Source organism: Triticum dicoccoides, chromosome 1B (assembly GCF_002162155.2).
Source record: "Triticum dicoccoides isolate Atlit2015 ecotype Zavitan chromosome 1B, WEW_v2.0, whole genome shotgun sequence".
Taxonomy (NCBI): domain Eukaryota; kingdom Viridiplantae; phylum Streptophyta; class Magnoliopsida; order Poales; family Poaceae; genus Triticum; species Triticum dicoccoides.
This window is the reverse complement of record NC_041381.1, coordinates 456,127,245-456,146,663: the sequence shown is the minus strand read 5'-3', so window position 1 is coordinate 456,146,663 and position 19,419 is coordinate 456,127,245. Positions and strand designations below refer to the sequence as shown.

At 46.1% G+C, this 19,419-nt stretch overlaps 1 protein-coding gene across 1 annotated transcript; it reads left to right on the top strand.

Moving 5' to 3' along the window:
* The first annotated feature begins 7,596 nt into the window (after positions 1-7,596).
* LOC119340974 (succinate dehydrogenase subunit 4, mitochondrial-like) lies at positions 7,597-10,296 on the top strand. The gene is made up of 3 exons (XM_037612878.1): positions 7,597-7,850; positions 9,303-9,404; positions 9,510-10,296. The coding sequence occupies exons 1-3, from the start codon at positions 7,683-7,685 to the stop codon at positions 9,906-9,908; spliced, it is 669 nt and encodes a 222-aa protein (XP_037468775.1). The 5' UTR covers positions 7,597-7,682; the 3' UTR covers positions 9,909-10,296.
* Positions 10,297-19,419: the final 9,123 nt, after the last annotated feature.

The window sequence follows — 19,419 nt, the reverse complement described above, 5'->3', positions numbered from 1 at the left end:
ACTACTTGAAGTACAACTAAGTACATTCTGACAGGACAATAATGTATGTGTTTACCTATGGTTATTGTTTCCTATAAGAAACATGATCATCTCACCTTGGTTTCCCCTGTATCTGACTTGGGACAGTTTTATGTGAGATTTGTTTTGCATTTTCTGTGTGTATGGATGCTTAAGCTTAAACTTTTGTTATTTGGTTCAGTTAGAGATTAAAGAAGACTGAAATTATGGGCTCCCAGTGAGGATTCCTGTGTCCAACCTGTACAAGAATGCCAAGAAGTCCTTCTTGGAGACGTAAGCCATGGCGCATGTTTCTGCCATGATTTCCTTTGGTTGGATTTTGTGGATTTAGGTGTTGAATAATTATGGGTTGTGGATGCAAGATTAAGGACATGTACCTGCACTACAACGAGAGATCTGGGTTGCTTCTTTGTGGCTTCGAAACTTGAATTGTTTGTTTGGAAGTTAGTTTAGTTTTTTGTTGTGGATTCACAGCTTCTCACATGTACCATCCTCTCAGACCTTTCAATTTCCAAAGAAACTAAATGAAGATATGGTGGTATGGTCTCAATAGTACAACTTAAAGCTTTCCATGCTTTATATTTTCTCTGAAATTTGCTCTTGAAGAATCATGTATCTATGTTAGATCTAGTGAGAAAAGGCGGCTTCCAAGCAGAGGATGCGGGAGTGTTGGCTACATTTGGTTTTCGACTTGGGTGTCTAAATATTCTCTCAATACTTGGCTCCCTCTCGGCCTTTGCACCATTGGCGCAACGAGTCATCTAGTTGCAAGAAAGATCAATCTAGTAGGCCAAACCAAACTGATAATTCGAAGAGACTTGCAAAGGTAACTTAATCACACATAAAAGAATTCAGAGGAGATTCAAATATTTCTCATAGATAGACTTGATCATAAACCCACAATTCATCGGATCTCGACAAACACACCGCAAAAAGAGTTACATCGAATAAATCTCCAAGAAAATCGAGGAGAACTTTGTATTGAGATTCAAAGAGAGAGAAGAAGCCATCTAGCTAATAACTATGGTCCCGAAGGTCTGTGGTAAACTACTCACAACTCATCGGAGAGGCCTTGGAGATGATGTAGAGGCCCTCCGTGGTCGATTCCTCCTCCGGCGGAGCGCCGACGAAGGCTCCAAGATGGGATCTCACAGATACAGAAGGTTGTGGTGGTGGAAATAGGTTTTCGTGGTGCTCCCCGATGTTTTCAGGGTACGAGAGTATATATAGGAGGAAGAAGTAGGTCGGTTGACGCTCGAGGGGCCCACGAGGGTGGGGTGCGCGCCCACCCCTAGGGGGCGCGCCGGGCACCCTCGTGGCTGCCTCGTTTGTTGCTTGACGTCCACTCCAAGTCTCCAGGTTTGCATTTGTTCCGAAAAGATCGCTCCCGAAGGTTTCATTCCGTTTGGACTCCGTTTGATATTCCTTTTCTTCGAAACACTGAAATAGGCAAAAAAACAACAATTCGGGCTGGGCCTCCGGTTAGTAGGTTAGTCCCAAAAATGATATAAAAGTGTAAAGTAAAGCCCATAAACAACCAAAACGGGTAATATAATAGCATGAAATAATAAAAAATTATAGATATGTTGGAGACGTATTAGTGATCTTACAACACCGCCGTGGGGATTTCTCATGATTTTGTGTAGGCAAGCCGCAAGTGGCAGTGGTGATTGGTTGGGTGGTGTTGCTGCCTTGGGAAGAGACGAAGTGATGGTAAAAGCAAGCAGGATCCGATGATTCTTCCGTGGGGATAGCCAAAGTTAATATATCGACTACAGACTCGTCGCAGACTTGCAGTGAATCTGGATGCGGCGAGCCTGATTTGTGGATCGATGGCGGATCTTGACGTTGTTAGGCTGGGTTTGGATGGTTGCAGAGGGTGGTGTGCTTGGTTGGGTTTTCATGGAAGAATGTGGCCTCCCCGTGGATCTAGTCATGGCCATCCTAGAGAACATTGTGTCCCTAGCTCCCTGGAGGAGCAAGGACAGTGCAGGCGGCAGCAGGGGGTAGGGGTAGATGTAGGAGGGATGTCGGTGGTTGCTCGAGGTCATCATGATGAAAGCATTGATGTCCCATATTTATCAATGGAAGTGGAAGAGCACGAAGTCGAGATTGGATAGGAGTTTGAGTTCTTTTTGGCACCGACCGGTTCCCCACTTTAGAGATGTATTTTTTTCGCTTGCGAGCAAACAGTGGGTTTATTCTAAAAGGGATAGGCGCTTTTCTGCGGAAGTGCATGACAGACCAAAAATATGACCTCCTTTTATTAGTAGGATAGGTATCATATTATTCTTTTGATAGATATCGTATTATTCGTTGTTGTTCGTTCGGTGAAATTTCCTAATATTTGATTGTTTTGTTTCTAATTAGAGCATCCCAGATTCACCCAATATGAGGGGATGATAAATGAAAGATACTGATTATAAATTTTGAAGAGCCCGTGGCAAAAGCACATGCGTTCTACTAGTACACACACACACACACACACACACATATATATATATATATATATATATATATATAGGTAAAACTGTGTCTATCATAGCTTGTCACAGAACTAGTTAAGGCTTGCTAAACATTTAACGGTTTAAAAGTAAGTAAAAAATATGAAATAAACAGGGAAGCCTCACTCTAATATAATAAGATGATCCAACGGTATGATTGTGAAAATATGCATTTATGTGTCCTCAGTGAAAAAGACAAGCATTTCAGCTCACTACAGGATCAATATAGATTGAAACATTTGTTCTTTTTGTCCAGGACACATGCAGCCATATTTTTTCAATCCATCCGTTGGATCATGTTATATTGTAGGTGTGTTGGTTCAGTATTTTTTTCAGGATTTTAAAGAATTTTTACACCGTTGAAAACCGTAATTAGTTCTGTGGCAAGCTATTGTAGAAAATCCTACTCATATATATATATATATATATATATATATATATATATATATATATATATATATATATATATATATATATATATATATATAAACAGTATAACAGAGCCACCTACAAGCCCTCTCAGGGGGTTGAGCTCCTCGGCCGTCGGATCACATGTACTACCTCCGTCTTAGTTTATAGGCCCCCTTTGTAGTTTGTGCCAAATTTTGACTAAAAATTTAACTAACAAAATGTTAATGAATGTCAAGAGATTTCATTGGATTCGTATTTGAACATACTTTTCAAAAATATAATGTTTGGTGACATGCGTGAATATTTTATTAGTTTAATCTATGGTTAAAATTTGGCACAAAATACAATGAGGACCAATAAATTCGGACGGAGGTAGTACGAACGTATCTGATCGTTTGGGCGTTACTTCCTGCGTCAAATCGCGCTGCACGACTGGACAACCGTATCTGGGCTGCTGCTCCGCGGGTTGACCTGGATTTCCTCACGTTTACTGGGCCGACTATTCGACAAACGCGTTAAGTAGTGGGCCGTGTATGCGATGACCGCCTCGTGACTTTTCTTCTTTCTTCGTCTGCTGGGAAAGGCAGAGCGCTGCCGTTATATTGTGCGAGTTTTTCGTTTCCTTTTCTTGCCGGTAGTGGTGATGGTGGATGAATGTTTCATGCGTGCCCATCTCCTTTTCGTGTCGAGGTTGCCTCACCCGGCTGTCTTCGGTATCCCCCTCCGGCCGCCCCTATTATTTCTCACCGTCCCTGGAGTCTGGACCATGCGGCTCTAGGAGGTGAAACTACAGAATGATCGGGGTCGCGTCGCTCTCCATCCCCAGCAAACAAGAAAACCGATCTCCTATGAGGTAAGTGTTCTGTCATCTTTTTCCTTGCCTCGCACTGTCGTTCGTGCCATTAGGTAAATCTCAGTTGGCTACAGTTGATCAATTAGTTCCTCTGCTATCGGTCTGTTGTATTCAAAATTCAGTAGCTTCTGAGAGCTGTGTGCTCATGTGCAAATGTGCAATTAGTTTGGGAATGCTACTCATCCAGTGAGTTGTATCAATGTACGTCCTTAGTGTTCCTCTGATTTGAGGTAAAACTACCAAACATAGTTGTTTTGCATCACCCTTGCAGTCATGTTTATTTCTTCTTTTGCCTAGGTACCTCCTTGCTTGAAGAGATTTTGTTTTTCCCTTGCTCGGTCTACTCCACTGCATACTACTGATAGTTCCTTTTTCTGTTGATTCTCCGAGGAAACTTCAGTAAAGTTTTTTTTTGCGGGTGAAACTTCAGGAAAGTTGCTGCATGATATATTTGATTTATGGTTTTGAGGATGTGCCGCCTCAAGATTAAGAGATATTCAAGCCGGGTTGGTGTGGTATTATTGTGTCCCTATTCACCTCGGTTGTTCATAGAGCCTTTATTTTTGGCTTTTTCCATTATGTTGTTTTTAGTATTCTGTGTGCTAAGCATCCATTATTTGTGTGTGTGTGACAGGTTTTGCAATTGACAAATCAAATGCGCAAGCATGCTTGCCGAATGGGAAGGAATCTCTTTCGCAAAAGAGGCTGTTTAAATAAGGTGTGAACAACTTTATTTTGTTGTATCCCTGCTTATCTACGCTTATATAAAAAGTACTTTCACAGGCCGAAATGTTGGAAACCCGTTGATGGCCGTTCCTTGTGAAATACGTATGAGTTTTAGGAGTACTTTATTTTCTAGAAAAGAGAGCTATATTTTTCAAGTACTCTCGCCGGTCCAAAAAAAAATAGAGGATTCATTTACCAGTGTATGAATAAAGTTGTGGCCAAATAGGCTTATATTATATTGTGTCCTCTATATATTTACCCAAACATTTTATAGTCGAAATGAACGGGCGCGGCAACGCGCGCTATATTGGGGAGCATATGGCGCGGAAAGGGGAGGTCGGGGAGTGGCGCTCAGGTGGAGGAGACGAGCCGCTGGAGCTCGGAGCACGATGGCTAGCGGGCGCGGCATGGCGTCAGGTACTGCTGCTGCTCGTCGGTGGGTGAGAAAAGGGAGGACGGGAGGAAGGACATGGGAGGCCAGAGGGAGAGAGAAGGGAGCAGTGAGGTAGGCGGTGGTGCTTGCGGGCAGGATGCCCCTCGCCGCCGGCACCGTGACCATACCCTCCGAAGATGTGGGGAGCCCCTGGACACTCTTGTGTGACGCCTCTGCACTGCCTTTGAGGAGCACAACAACTGCCTGGAGGCCAAGCCGTTCGGTGTGATCGTCATTCCCGTACTTTCGTGCCTCTTCCCTGTCCCCCCCTCTTACTTTCAAGCTCTATCACCAACTCGACGACAGGTACCAAGCAGTAGCTCAGCCAAACCCCAGTACACTTTCTGAATTTTATTTGTACCGGCAGCACGTACCTGTTATGTCTAATGTTGCATTTTGGACATTGAAATACACTGAACGGACAACAAGTGTTGAACCGGTTCACGGACTAGCCTGATTGATTACCCCACGTGCTTGTGTGTTGTGTCAATGCCTGCAAAGGGAGCAAGCGTACTCGAATAATTGACTACAAGGCTTTATTATTTATGGTTATTTTCTGAATCTGTGATATAATATATAATGTATTCTGTAGAAACCAAATTGATGTTCATACAGATCCCTTTCTACCATATTTCTGCCATTCATTTATAGAAAATTGCTCAGAATTAGGTGAATACTCCATTCATCCGAAAAAACTTGTCCCAAACTTGTCCCTCAAATGAATGTATCTGGTGCTAGATACATCCATTTGAGGGACTAACTTTTTTGGGCGGAGGGAGTATCATTTATGCTTGTGTTATCTCTATCATTTTATGGTTTAGCACCATTGTGGTTACCGTGTATGGCTTGAATCAAATAGCATGTGATTGAGCAAATGAACGTAATATAGGTGAAACATTTAGTTTTTAGAAGAGATGGGTGCTACGTACTTCCGCTCAAGTGTTCCCTTTATTTATTTTCATAGTTTACAATGAGACACAATAACTGCTTAAAGCATGTTTTTGACTGCAGTGTTGCTCGCCGGCACCTCCACCTCATCTTGTCATTGACAAAAACCCCATCTTGTCACTGATAGAACCCCAGGATCTTCCACCTGCAACAAACACATAAAATGACTTGATTTATGGGCTAAATTGGTTGTATCCACGAGTTATGGTTGATATATGTCCTTGCATGAGCAAGATGCCGTATCTACATGGAAGGTTGCCACAACACTACACATATCTTGCATAGGTTTTTCTTTTGCTGAAAATAGTAGGCGAGTGTTAATCTTTTGCAGGTTCTATATTTGACACTTTTTTGTATGTTTAAAGGATAAACTTCTACAACTCTTTTCACTTCTGCAAGTGAACACCTTGGGTCACTTATGATGTTTGTTGTGCTATACTTTTAACTGAAATATGTAGTGTAGCGCATGTTACACTATCTGCTTGTCCAGAAACTGGAACAACCAGCCGATGTTGGGTAGCTGAGGATCCTTATATTTATGTTGATAGTTGTCGAAGATTTATTGGGTGTCACCTAAAGGACACTTGCTATGGCCCCGTTGCAATGCATGTGCTCTTTTTGCTCTGGTTGATGGAAAAGTTGCAGTAGGCTGAAGAGATCCATCAAAGCCGACGACCAGGAGATGAAACAGTGAGCGACAGAGGGTGCTAGTGCATGTTGTGGCAATTGTGTAATCAACCAACGAGTATTGGCTCTCATACTTTCAGGTTAATTTGAGAAACTACACATATCTGCACAATTTACTAATCATGCAGTGTGCTTCATGTAGAGTGGTGTTTTCCATGTTGTTGGCATGGGAGTATTGATCAATGTGAGCTTCAGTTACAATGACAACATATAATCGAATGCCCATGTATCATAAATTATGTTGTACTTGATATCCGGGGGTGATTCCCAATACTTTTAGATGTATATTATGATCTATGATCAAAATTTGCAATGTAGGCAAATGGAGCTGATGATATATACACTCATGAGGTAAGCAGTTGATAGCATCATGCACATCGGCACACGTGGGAAGATCAGGTTTTTCATTCCAAATGATCATTTATGTGTTATTAGCGTACATATCAATTTATTTATGGTTGATTATCATATCGGCCGAGCACACATACGCTGCTGTCATCAAGGCCATGGGCGAAGACGTGGGTCTTGTGGTTCTCCCATTTGCGAGCAATTTGACAAACTACCACATATTTCCCGGGACGTTGCTCTAATACCACATCTTTCTTTTTATTTGATTCAATAATACACTTTGATGATAACTGGATAGATACCACAACCTGAGTTTTTTCTCACTTTCCGACTCTTGGTTCGATCGAAACTTTATGATTTTCCTCCCGTTGCAAAGCACGAGTCTTTTTGCTAGTAAAGATAAAGATATATTGATACAGATACAAACGTTTAAGGAAAGAAAAATCCTAGAGTCGTTCTGGACGAGCCTTCACGATTTTTTTTGTGCGGACAGTTTTTTTTTCAAGGGGCTTGCGGACAGTTGAATCCCAAAGGACCAACAGCCAAATGTCTGAGTGGCCCATTCATCTTTGAGCCTGCATTCTGAAGCCCATGCCAGCCCGAATCAAAGAAGAACTTGCTCAGAGCCGGGCCAAATCAGCACTTACCTATAATCCCCTAAGGGCCCAAAACGAGCCCCTCTCTCCTTCTTCCTCTCCCCGTTCTCCTGGCGACCACACGGCAGCGAACAGGGTAGCCGACGCGAGACATCGCCATGGCGTCGCGATTCCTAGCCCGATCCAAAACCCTAGCTCTCGCCCTCTCCCGTGCGGATGCGGCTCCGGCGCCCCTGGCTGGATCCCGCGCGCTCTCCTCGCTCCCGCGCCACCCCGCCGCTGCCGCCCCGTCCCCGGCGATTGGATCCCCTCCTGGCCTCGGCAAGGTTCGTCTACCCACCCCTTTCCAGCTCCCATTAGCACGTTGTCGTGATATACTTGAAAGCGAGCGTTATGCCTGGTTCCGTGTGTTTGATCTGATGCTCTGCCATGTGGATGTTTGGTTCTAAATAGTATAGTATCTCATCTGATGCTGCCTGTGCCATTCGATTTCGTCTCGTTCGGCGTGAAGGATGGATAATTGTTTTGGTAGATTGGAACTGTGCTATGTATACCAATTAATATATCGTATCGGTGTGTGGTATGTACTACTCCCTCCGTGTCTCAACTTTAGGACAACTTTAGTACAAAGTTGTACCGAAATTGAGACACTTATTTTGGGATTGAGGGAGTATGTGTGCCCCGCTGTCTTTATTCGAACCTATTGTGGTCAGGATAGCGGTAGAACTGCAGAAGGGTAGATAAAAAAATAACATCTGTCAGGGTTTTGATTTGCAAGCCTGGCATGTACCTGGTTGATGTTAGAGGTCTCTCTGGATGCCAATAATGTACGAGGAACAACAATGGCAGTCATACCTAGAATCTCCACCTGCCGTCCCATACGAGTCGAGCATGCTACCACACAATATCAGCTAATTGCTAGAGTTGAGAGGTGGGGGTATCTCATTTTGTGATCATTGACTTAACATGAGGGGATAGTGTGACTCTGATACGATATGTTTCCAATACAAGCTGATTACACTTTAAATGTCAATATTCGAGTTCTATGTGCCACAACCAAGAAATCTTCTGCCTAGTGATGCCAAGATTTCCCATTCGCAAAAGTTCATTTCATATTTTATTGGCTAAAGAGAAGTAGGTTAATTAGTTGGCTGACATCTGTTGATAATAGCCTAGGTGATTTTAGCCATGAATATCCTAAAGAGAATGCTTTGTCCCTAAAAATTTGATAATCCTAAAGTTTAACTGAAACTTCCCCCTGAATTTCACCGGAGTGGGCCCCTTCACCCCCTATCTCCCATCCTAATTCTTCACGTCAGTTAGTCCGTTAAATCTGTAATTTGTACTCCATAGATCTAGCATTACTCTTAATCTAGACTTGGCTTTGGCCTCAAATATTTCCTTATTCTGAATATACGCCCACAAAATTGTTCCTGGTTCTGGACATGCCCTTTCTGTCAGTTAACCGTGTGTTGATCTATAAGTAGTGATTGAAGCTTTTGGGGTTATTTTTATATAAAAATTACAGAAATACCTCTGTGTAGCTCCACTCTGTATCCCATTAGGGTACCGGAAACAAATAGAAAATGAGGTAATTTTGTTTGCTGGACTGGTTAATGAAACCCATGATTTTTCTTTTTCAAACCCAGGCTTATTCATAATAAGGAACTTGCTGTTCTTAGTGGTTTCTTTTATTGCTTTTTTTCCTTTGTTCAAGAAATGCAAAGTCTGTTGTGATTTAGTTTGCTTGGGTCTTGTGCCTATGTACATGTGTGTAGGTTCTGGGACATGAGCCAACATCACACCTCAGCGGCACACAATTTTTACCGCGTTGGTTTTCTAGTGTAGCATCCAATGGATCTCCCATGCAGAATACACAGGTTTGTCACAAACTCACAATCCAACCAGTTCTTGTTTTTCACTTATGATGCCACTCTATGCTAGATGTCCATGAACGATGAACCTGATGTTTCCAGTTTTCACAGGTCTCAGAGACATGCAAGTCAGTTGCTGGAACAGGATACTCTGATGCACTAAAAGCGACTGAAGGAGCCTTCCCTAAAGTCACAGCATTCAGCCCATTAGAAGCAGCTGCTAAACCTAGAAGCAGTCCGTTGACAAGTGAAAGTTCTAAAGTCAGGCGATCAGAGATATTAACAGGAGTTACCTTTTACATGATCCCAGCTCTGCTTCTTTCCTCAAGGAACAGCATCAGTACATCTATTATGGTTGCGGCGGTATACCATCAGATTTACATGTTCCACAAGGAGATCTTTCTGGACTATGTGCACCACGATATTACCAGGAAGTGGGCTTTGATATACTTCAAGCTGCTTCTGCTGGTCATGGCAAAGGACACCATCGTGTACTTCGGTTTGGTCTGAGTTCACCATGTTAGTTTCTCAAAGGACGGGCTATGCACTCATTTGTGCGCCGAGAAAAATAATGAGCATCAACACATGCTTGGGGCGCTGGTGGTTCTGTTTCCCGCATGAACTTCATTGGTTTCCAACCCTTTCCCCTCCCAACTTTGCTCATCTTGTTTTTGTCTATGCATTCGAAAGGGTTTGTTTAGTGGCCCTATCAGATAACAAGTTTCTGCAAAGCATGATATTAGAGCGGGTGACTGCATTCATGTTTGTAATAATTAGCAAGTATGTGAACTCTGCAACTCGTATTTGGTATGCTTCCTAGCACAGCGTAATCGCACATATTTTCCATGTAAGAAATGTGAATTCTCATCATACTCTTGAAGCTTCTCCCTAGTGGCTCTGGTATTTTTGCAAAAAAAGGTGAGCAGTGTTTGATTGATCGGCTGCTGCTTCTGCAGCTGTTACAGAAATGTGGATCTGGTGATGGTTTCTGTGGAATTGCTGGGATACTCTCAGAAATCCACCCCTCCAGTTGCTGTACTCAGTACGGTGATGGCTACTGCTCGCTATAGTACTTGGTAAATGCATGGAAACATTGTTGCATGCATGCATACCCTGTCGCTTCTGTGAGCCATGAGATAAAACTGGTAGAAGTGGTGTATTTTGCTTTGCAGGCTGGGGGCTCTGCAACTTTTGGTGTTGAAATTAAATTAAAAACCTGTGTGTTTTGGCCGCTGCGAGTTTGAATTGCCGGTAGATCTTGCAGTCGTTTACATGCCAGGCCCGTCGTCTGCCGTGCGCACATGCTCCGTCCAGATCGACCGCCAGGAGGTAGCAGCAGGTGTGGTACATTTGTGCATTCAGTGAGTGACGCCAGCTGATGGGATCAGCACACGCCAGGGTTCTCCCCAGTGTCACAGAGATGCAGTACAGCAATGGTAGCTGGAAATGCTGTAGTGGACAACAGCAAACAGAAGGGGGTTCTTGGATTTTGCGCATCTTCCTGTTTTTCTCTCCTTGGCTTGTTGCTTTCATTTCTTCAGATCTCATGTCACATTTTCTACCTGGGATGCTTGCCGTTGCAGGACCATTAATGGATGGCCCAACCAACAACGGCAAAAGGAGGTAGAGAGAGGTGTAGGTATGGTTTCTTTCAGCACTGCACTTGTTTGTTACTCCCTCCGTAAACTAATATAAGAGCGTTTAGAATACTGAAGTAGAGATCTAAACGTTTTTATATTAGTTTACAGAGGGAGTAGTTTCCTGGCTATTAGCCTAGAACCCTAAAGAGGTAATCGTGTCAAGAAGCGGGTTTTTCTTTGGCCAAAAGGTACTTCAAACTTGGAACAAGCCGAGATGTGATGCTTAGGTGCGAGGTGAAACACAACCAGGAGTTCAAGAATGATGAAGAATCTGCTTCATTGTTCCTGCCATCTATATCAGATGTTTAATAAGAATAGGACCCTCCATCTCTCATCGCAAACTACCAATTTTCACGGGCCTGCATTTTAATTGTTTGTCTAGTCGATTTTCATATTCTTAAGTGTTAGGACCTTGAATTCGAAAGTCCCTTTCTACAACCAAGCTCAAATGAGCTCGGGATGAACTGTAACTTGAAAAACATTTAAAAAATGTTAAAAAAGATCTGTTTTTTTATGGTGAACTTTAACAAATGTTCTAAGAGCTTGCAAAATTTCATTATGATATCACATTTGTGGAAGTCGTCGCAAAAAAAAAAAAAATCAGTGCTTCAAAATGCTTTCAAAAGTAGCATTTTCAGAGTATCGTTTTTTTTGCCACGACTTCCAAAAATGTGATTTCATGATGAAACTTTCCAAACTCTTAGAACATTTGTCAAAGTTTGTCATAAAAAAAATCAGATTTTTTGAACATTTTTTAAATATTTTTCGTGAGCTCGGGTGCAAAAACTTCACGTCCCCTTGAATTGCCCTTCTTAGCAAAATCGGCGGTCAATGTTACATCACCCTATTCCGGCAAAAAAAATGTTACATCACCCTCAATTAGTACGATTTTTTTCGAAAAGGGGGGGCTCCCCAGCCTCTGCATCAGAGTGATGCATACGGCCATCTTATTAACCAAATAACAAAAAGTGCCAACAAGGTTCCAAAGTCTCCACCTGAAAAAAGAAAAAGACAGCTCACACAGAGCCTAAAAGGCTAGATACACAAACTAGCCAGGAAAAGACGCCACAACCGGCTGGCTAAAAAAAGATAGGTAAACTAATTGCCTATCCTATTACATGACCGCTATCCAAACCGGTTGAAGATATCCCGAGCTACCATCTCCCAATGGATAGATCCAGTAACCAAATGCTCCCTGGCCTCCATCGGAGTGAGTAGCGACCACGAATGGATGACTGCTGTAGCTCGGAAAATAACCTGCAAAAAATGAATCCGTGATGTTCTGTTAAAAACCAAATCATTTCTGCAATTCCAGATAGTCCACAACATAGCGCAAACTCCAACCCGAATATGTCTTGCTAAGTCAGGCTCAACCCCATTAAGCCATGTCCCAAATAATGCGTTGACAGAAGTCGGTGGAGTAATATTGAAAGCAATATGGACCGTCCGCCAAAGAACTTTGGCCAACGGGCAATCAAAGTATATATGCTTAATCGTCTCATCCCGATCACAGAAACTACACCTAGTAGGTCCTGTCCAATTACGCTTTATCAAGTTGTCCTTTGTTAAAATAACTTGTTTATGGACAAACCACATAAACACTTTAATTTTTAAAGGAACTTTGATAGCCCAGACATACTTGGAAGTTGGAATGGAGTTCGAATTAATAACATCAATATACATTGATTTAACTGAAAATACTCCTGATCTAGTCAACTTCCAGCGTAATTCATCGGGTTGGTGAGAAAGTTGAACCTCCATCAGTCTCCTAACTAGATGGAGCCATTCTTCCCAATGATTGCCCGCTAGCGACCGTCTAAACTGAATATTAAGGGGGATAGATTGAAATACTGTTGCCACAAACACCTCACGTCGTTGAGCAATCCGATATAAAGACGGATATTGAATGGCTAAAGGTGAGTCGCCAAGCCAAGTATCCTCCCAGAAACGTGTACTTGCACCGTTTCCAATAACAAACCTCGTCCTATTGAACATTGATTGTTTGACTTTCATTAGTCCTTTCCAGAAAGGCGAATCAGTCGGCCTGACTGTGACGTGGGACAATGTTTTAGTCTAGAGGTACTTGCTGCGGAGGATCTGCGCCCACATGGCCTCAGTCCCGGAAGAAAGCTTCCACAACCACTTACTAAGAAGGCATCTGTTCTTAACTTCAAGATTTTCAATACCAAGACCCCCTTGGTCTTTCGGTCGACAGATGATGTCCCATTTAGCAAGCCGATATTTTCTTTTAATTTCATCACCCTGCCAAAAGAAGCGCGATCGATAAAAGTCCAGTTTTTCCTAACACCAACTGGGACCTCAAAGAACGATAAGAGGAACATAGGCATACTCGTGCGCACCGAATTAATCAAGATCAAACGGCCTTCGTATGACATGAGCTTACCTTTCCAGCAGCTCAATTTCTTCTCAAATCGATCCTCGATGCACTTCCATTCTCTGTTTGTCAGCCTACGATGGTGTATCGGAATACCAAGGTATGAGAAAGGTAAACTCCCCAACTCGCACCCAAACAATTGCCTATAAGACTCCTGTTCGTCTTTGGCTCTACCAAAGCAGAACAACTCGCTCTTATGAAAGTTAATCTTTAACCCGGTCAATTGTTCAAAAAGGCATAACACCAGCTTCATATTTCTCGCCTTGGCCAAATCATGCTCCATAAAGATGATGGTATCATCAGCGTATTGAAGGATGGATACACCTCCATCAACAAGACGAGGTACCAAACCACCCACTTGACCATTCTCCTTAGCCCTTCCTATCAAAATTGCTAGCATATCGACCACAATGTTAAACGGGATAGGGGACATCGGATCTCCTTGTCTGAGGCCTTTATGTGTCTGGAAGTAATGACCTATATCGTCATTTACTTTAATTCCCACACTCCCTTTTTGCGTAAAGGATTCGACCTGTCGGCGCCAGGCTTCATCAAAACCTTTCATACGCAATGCCTGTTGGAGGAATGGCCACTTGACCTTATCGTATGCTTATTCGAAATCCACCTTAAAAATTACTCCATCTAATTTTTTGGAGTGGATTTCATGGAGGTTTCATGAAGAACGACCACCCATTCAAGGATGTTCCTGTCCGGCATGAAAGCAGTTTGGGATTGTTGCACCACAGAATGCGCAATCTGTGTGAGCCTATTGGTCCCGACCTTGGTGAAGATTTTGAAACTAACATTGAGGAGGCAGATCGGTCTGAACTGCTCAATTCTCACAGCATCCGTTTTCTTAGGGAGCAATGTGATAGTTCCAAAATTCAAGTGAAATAATTGAAGCTGTCCAGAGAATAGATCATGAAACATAGGTAGTAAATCCCCCTTAATAATGTGCCAGCACTTTTTATAGAACTCGACCGAGAACCCATCCGGTCCGGGAGCCTTATTGTTTTTCATTAGTGCAATAGCATCAAACACCTCCTTCTCTGAGAATGGGGCAACCAGGATATCATTATCGGCATCAGACAATTGAGGCACATCCTCAGTCCTGGACTCATCGAGGGACACACAATTATCCTCCGGAGGTCCAAATAACTGTCTATAATAATCGGTAATATAGGTTGTGAGATTATCCTGACCTAAAATAGTACCCTCATCCTGTTCAAGTTGAAAGATCCGCTTCTTTCTGTGCTTACCATTAGCAATGAGGTGAAAGAATTGAGTATTCGCGTCCCCTAGGACCACTTTGCGGACCTTAGCTCGCAAAGCCCACTTCAATTCTTCTTCGTGGAGAAGTTCTTTCAACCTCTTCTCCGCCTCATTTTTAACCTGGAGCTCAGGAGGCAGCAAAATCACGGATTCGGCTTTTATCTCCAGGGCTTGTACAAGAGAAAGGAGCCTATCCTTCTCGATCTTATACACCCCACTGAGGTGCTTAGCCCAACCCCGTAAGAAACTTCTCAAATGCCTAATTTTATTCTGCCAACGCTCGACCGCCGTCCTACCTCCTACACCCTTAGCCCATTCCCTGGCTATGAGGTCCAAGAACCCCTCGCGTTCGAACCAAGCCATCTCGAATGAGAAGGTGTTTTTGTTTCCCATATGGTTCGACTCCCCTGAGTCGACGAACAATGGCGTGTGACCGGAAACTCCCCGCGTGAGAGCTTGTACCATAACAAGAGGGAACTTCTGTTCCCACTCCATGCTCGCAAGAACTCGATCAAGCTTTTCATATGTCGGATTTGGCAGAGCATTGGCCCAGGTAAACTTTCTACCAGAAAGCTCTATCTCCCTCAGATCCAAGCTTTCAATAATGGTATTGAACATAAACGACCACCTGCCGTCAAAGTTATCATTATTTTTCTCCTCTCTCCTCCTAATGATATTGAAATCACCCCCGACCAAAATCGGAAGCTGCTCGGACCCACAGATTCAAACAAGGTCCGCCAGAAACTCCGGTTTAAGCTCGGGCTGTGCGGCACCATAAACCGCCACCAAAGCCCAGTTGAACCCATCAACTTTAGACCTAACTCGAAACTTTACCGCAAAGTCGCCCATTACTACACTCCGGACTTCAAGGGAATCACATCTCACACCCAGTAAGATACCTCCCGATCTTCCTCGTGGAGGGAGGCAATGCCAATCGAAATCAATACCACCCGCAAGAGAGGATAGAAACTGCGGCACAAAATTATCTCTACCAGTTTCCGATAGAGCAATAAAATCTAACCGATGTTCCAGAGAAGCCTCAACAAGAAACCTTCTTTTAGCCAAGTCTTGCAAACCTCTGCTATTCCAAAAGATTCCTTTCATATTTCGTCATGGAATTTTTTAGTAATCCGAATCCTAGCACTCCTACGAACTGCAGAATCGGGATAAATCTTCCGTTTTCACTTACGCTTTGGCTTAGTGGGCTCTGTCACCCGGTCCTCATAACCGGGCTCAACGGAACTAACAGCTGCAACATCTAGGGGCACATCATCGTCCTCAGACTCATGATTAGAAGGTGCTAGATCCGCACACAGATTATTTAGCACTCTAACCCCTAATGCATCAATCTCCTCATCGTTCATGGGTTTAACCGCTGCAAGATTATGAATAGTCTCTAAGGCACGCTCCGCCTCCAAATCTAACATATCATTCACCGAATTGGAGATCTCACTATCAGTAACACCTGGTGTAACTCCTAATTGGTTTGCATTATTAATAATATCCTTATGAGAAAAATGCAATAAAGAATTAGATATGTTGACGGACATACCAGAAGATATCGCAGCATCGTGAAGCTTGGCCGCCCTCATAGCGCACCGCTGCTGCATATCATCCACCTCTGGAAGCTCCTAAACGCGAGCACTCATCCGTCTCCCCGTCGAGACCGGGTCCGGGATCCCGCCAAAGGCCACAACCTCCTCTCTAGTAAACAGAGGAGGCGGCTGCGGGCTCCCAAGCCCCTCGGACAAGTGCCCCACGGGTAGGACAAGAGACGGGACAGCTGGGGCCACCTGCCCGCTCCCTCCTCCTGTCCCATCCCACGGCGCCGAGTGGCGCGCCAGCGTCGTCGGCGAGACGGTCCTCCTGATCGCCGCGGAAGAAGGAGGATTCAGGGCCACCTGCCCCGAACCCTTCCCCCCCAGCGCCACAGAGGTCACGGGTGCTGTCGCCGCCACCGGGGATGAAATAGCCGAGGCCACCTGCCTCGGACCACCTGTCGCAGCACCCGCCGACGCCTCCAAGACCTGGATCACCGGTGACGGTAGAGAGATGGGAGTTGTCGAGGCTACCTGCCCCGACTCCTCTCCCCCAAGCCCGAACTCGGGCGCAGACATCATCTCCGGAACCACGACCACAGGTGAAACAGGGGAAGGAGAAGCAACCACGGGCTCAACGTCCCCAGCTTGAACCAAAGTCCTCGGCGAAGTCGCCGTCACCATAGGTCCAGGCAAAGACCCGCCAGCTCCCTCAAACTCCAGCAGAGGGAGCGTATGCTCGAAGACATCACCAGAATCCACCCTGTCGCTCCAAAGTCTGGGAGGGGCAGAGGCTGGCTCGAAGGACCCAAACCTCAGCGAAGTCATAGGCATCGATGGTGAAGGTGCCGGCTCAACCCCGGACCCAACCCCAGGAAACTGAGCACTGGGGCCAGAACCGTTAGTCCCCTCCCTCGAAGACTCATCAGTCGGTGCCCCCCTAGCACCCGCACTGTCGTCGCCCTCGTGCATATCCACGTCATTCCCATTAATGGCCTCAGCAAACAGATCAGTGTCCTCAAACTCAATCTCGAGTGGGAAAACCTCTCCCCTATAAGTTCAGTTGACCTTATCCGGTACAAACTCAATATCCAGAACACTCACTAGAAGCCGGGCTACTCCATGAGCTCGAGTAAAAGCCATATCTACTCTTTCCGTCTTTCCAACCATAATACCCATGCTGGCCACAACACGAACATCCTGCAACAGTTTGGACGGGGCTCCCAAAAACCTCAAGCAGACCTGTGTAAGTGGTTTGCCCTTAGGCTCCACCTTTTTCCACTCGTGAAACTCCAGAATGCACTTAGTGCTAGGAACCCTACACAGACCGAAGCTCAGCAGTCTCTGCAAATCATCCACAGAGGGGAAATCCACCCTAAAGACATTGTCCTCGAGAGCAACCAACTCCCACTGGAACTCACCCGGTGCCAGTTCCTGAAGCCTCCGCACAATCTGAGCCTCAGTCACCTCACCCTGGGTCGCTTTCACAATCCCGGTGGTCATGCTCTGTGTCTCCTCCGGAATCTCTCTCGCTGCCGGGGACTCAAAGAACATCAGCTCCGCACAATATACTCCATACATTGTCAGAGCCGGAGCCTGGTCACGCAAAAACAGGCAATCCTCGGATGTATGTGCTGGCTTGCCGCACGACTCACATAGCTCCGCCACACACTCAGCAATAAAGTGGCCCTTCTCACCACAACGGTAGCAAAGCATCCTTTCTTTATTGCGCGCCCATTTGGCCGCCCTCTCAGAATCAGACCTGTCAGAAACCTCAGTCACCGTCCCGGATGCAGGTACCTCCACACTAGCCAGGGCCGTCACCGCCTCCATCGCCTGAGTAGTGAGGTCCGTAGACTGAGCGTGATCGGTCTCCACTGCCGCCACCGCGTGGTCACCAACAGCCGGGGGCGGATGTTGTCGGCGATACCTCCCACGGCCACCCTGACCCCCACGATGTCCGCGGTAGCCCCCTCTCTGGCGGTTGTCCGGACCTGAAGCTCCTTCGACAAATCCACCGGGAGGACCGAGGAACGGTCTCTCAGTAGACCCGTCACTCTGCCAGGCGTAACCACGGCTTCCTCCCGTGGAAGAGGAACAACGATGTTGTCCATCTCCGTACGCATCATATCCATCATCTCCCCACTGGCCTCGGGGCGGAGCATGCTACTCATTGGCGCTAGTATTCTGCTTAATCTGCGCCAGTCCCGACCGGTTCTGTGGCCTCGCGACAAAGTGAGGCGGAGGCGCCCGAGGTTGACCGCCCGTAGCAGCCGGCGCACTCCCAGGAGGAACACCGCCCCGGCCAGCAACAGCCACACCGGCCGGCGCAGGGGGCCGAGGTCCACCACGACCCGCGGCCATCTGAGCAGCTGGTACCGCACCCGGCGCCGGAGGCCTCAACCCGCCCCTACCAGCAGGCGTTTGCATAGGTAGATGCCCCGGCGTCCGCACGCCCAAATTGCTGTTGCCACGTCCTGGGTTGCCCAGCGGCACAGTCCCGTCCGCCACTGGCCTCTGGCCAAGCGGCGCAAGGCCGCCACGCCTAGCGCCCGCCGCCGGCGGCGGAACCGTCCCGCCTCGTCCAGCTGCAGAGGGAACCGGCCCGCCATGTCCAGCAGCGGAGGGAGCCGACCCGCCACGTCCAGCGGTAGCGGAGGGCGCCAACTTCTTGGGAGGCGGCTGCGCCGCAGCACCGCGTCCGGTCATGCCCAGGAGCGGCCGGATCCTCCTAGCCCGGCGAGCACCACACTTCGGGAAACCACGGGTGCCACACCGATGAACCCTAAGCCGAGCAGGAGACGGCGCACGAGGAAAATCAGCCCGATCGTCTGCGATCGTGCATGCAACATCAATACGGGCAGGATCCTGGACTGGTACAGCATGGGCCTCATACCCATCTGACCCTGGCCCATCTCCTCGCGGCCCCGACTCCTTCCGAGCCGGCCCAGCGCAGCCCAACAGGTAATTCAAACGCATCGATCTCATCTTCGAGATCCCGGTCGCCGGCGCGGCCAACACAGGCGCCGCCGGTGCCAGTCGATGGTCGATCCACCTCGCGATTTTCTTCTTCTTCACAGTAATCCACGATTCCGGTCTAATCAAATCGAAAAGCGTTAGATTCGGAAGACTCACCTTAGGTAGGGGACCCTTCCAAGGTCTTAGCGCCGACGCCG

What these genes read in the sequence shown, in the direction of transcription:
- LOC119340974 (XM_037612878.1), top strand. Translation starts at nt 7,683, where the DNA reads ATGGCGTCGCGATTCCTAGCCCGATCCAAAACCCTAGCTCTCGCCCTC. An exon ending in CCCCTCCTGGCCTCGGCAAG is followed by an intron (nt 7,851 to 9,302) that starts GTTCGTCTACCC and finishes ACATGTGTGTAG; the next exon opens with GTTCTGGGACATGAGCCAAC. An exon ending in CTCCCATGCAGAATACACAG is followed by an intron (nt 9,405 to 9,509) that starts GTTTGTCACAAA and finishes CAGTTTTCACAG; the next exon opens with GTCTCAGAGACATGCAAGTC.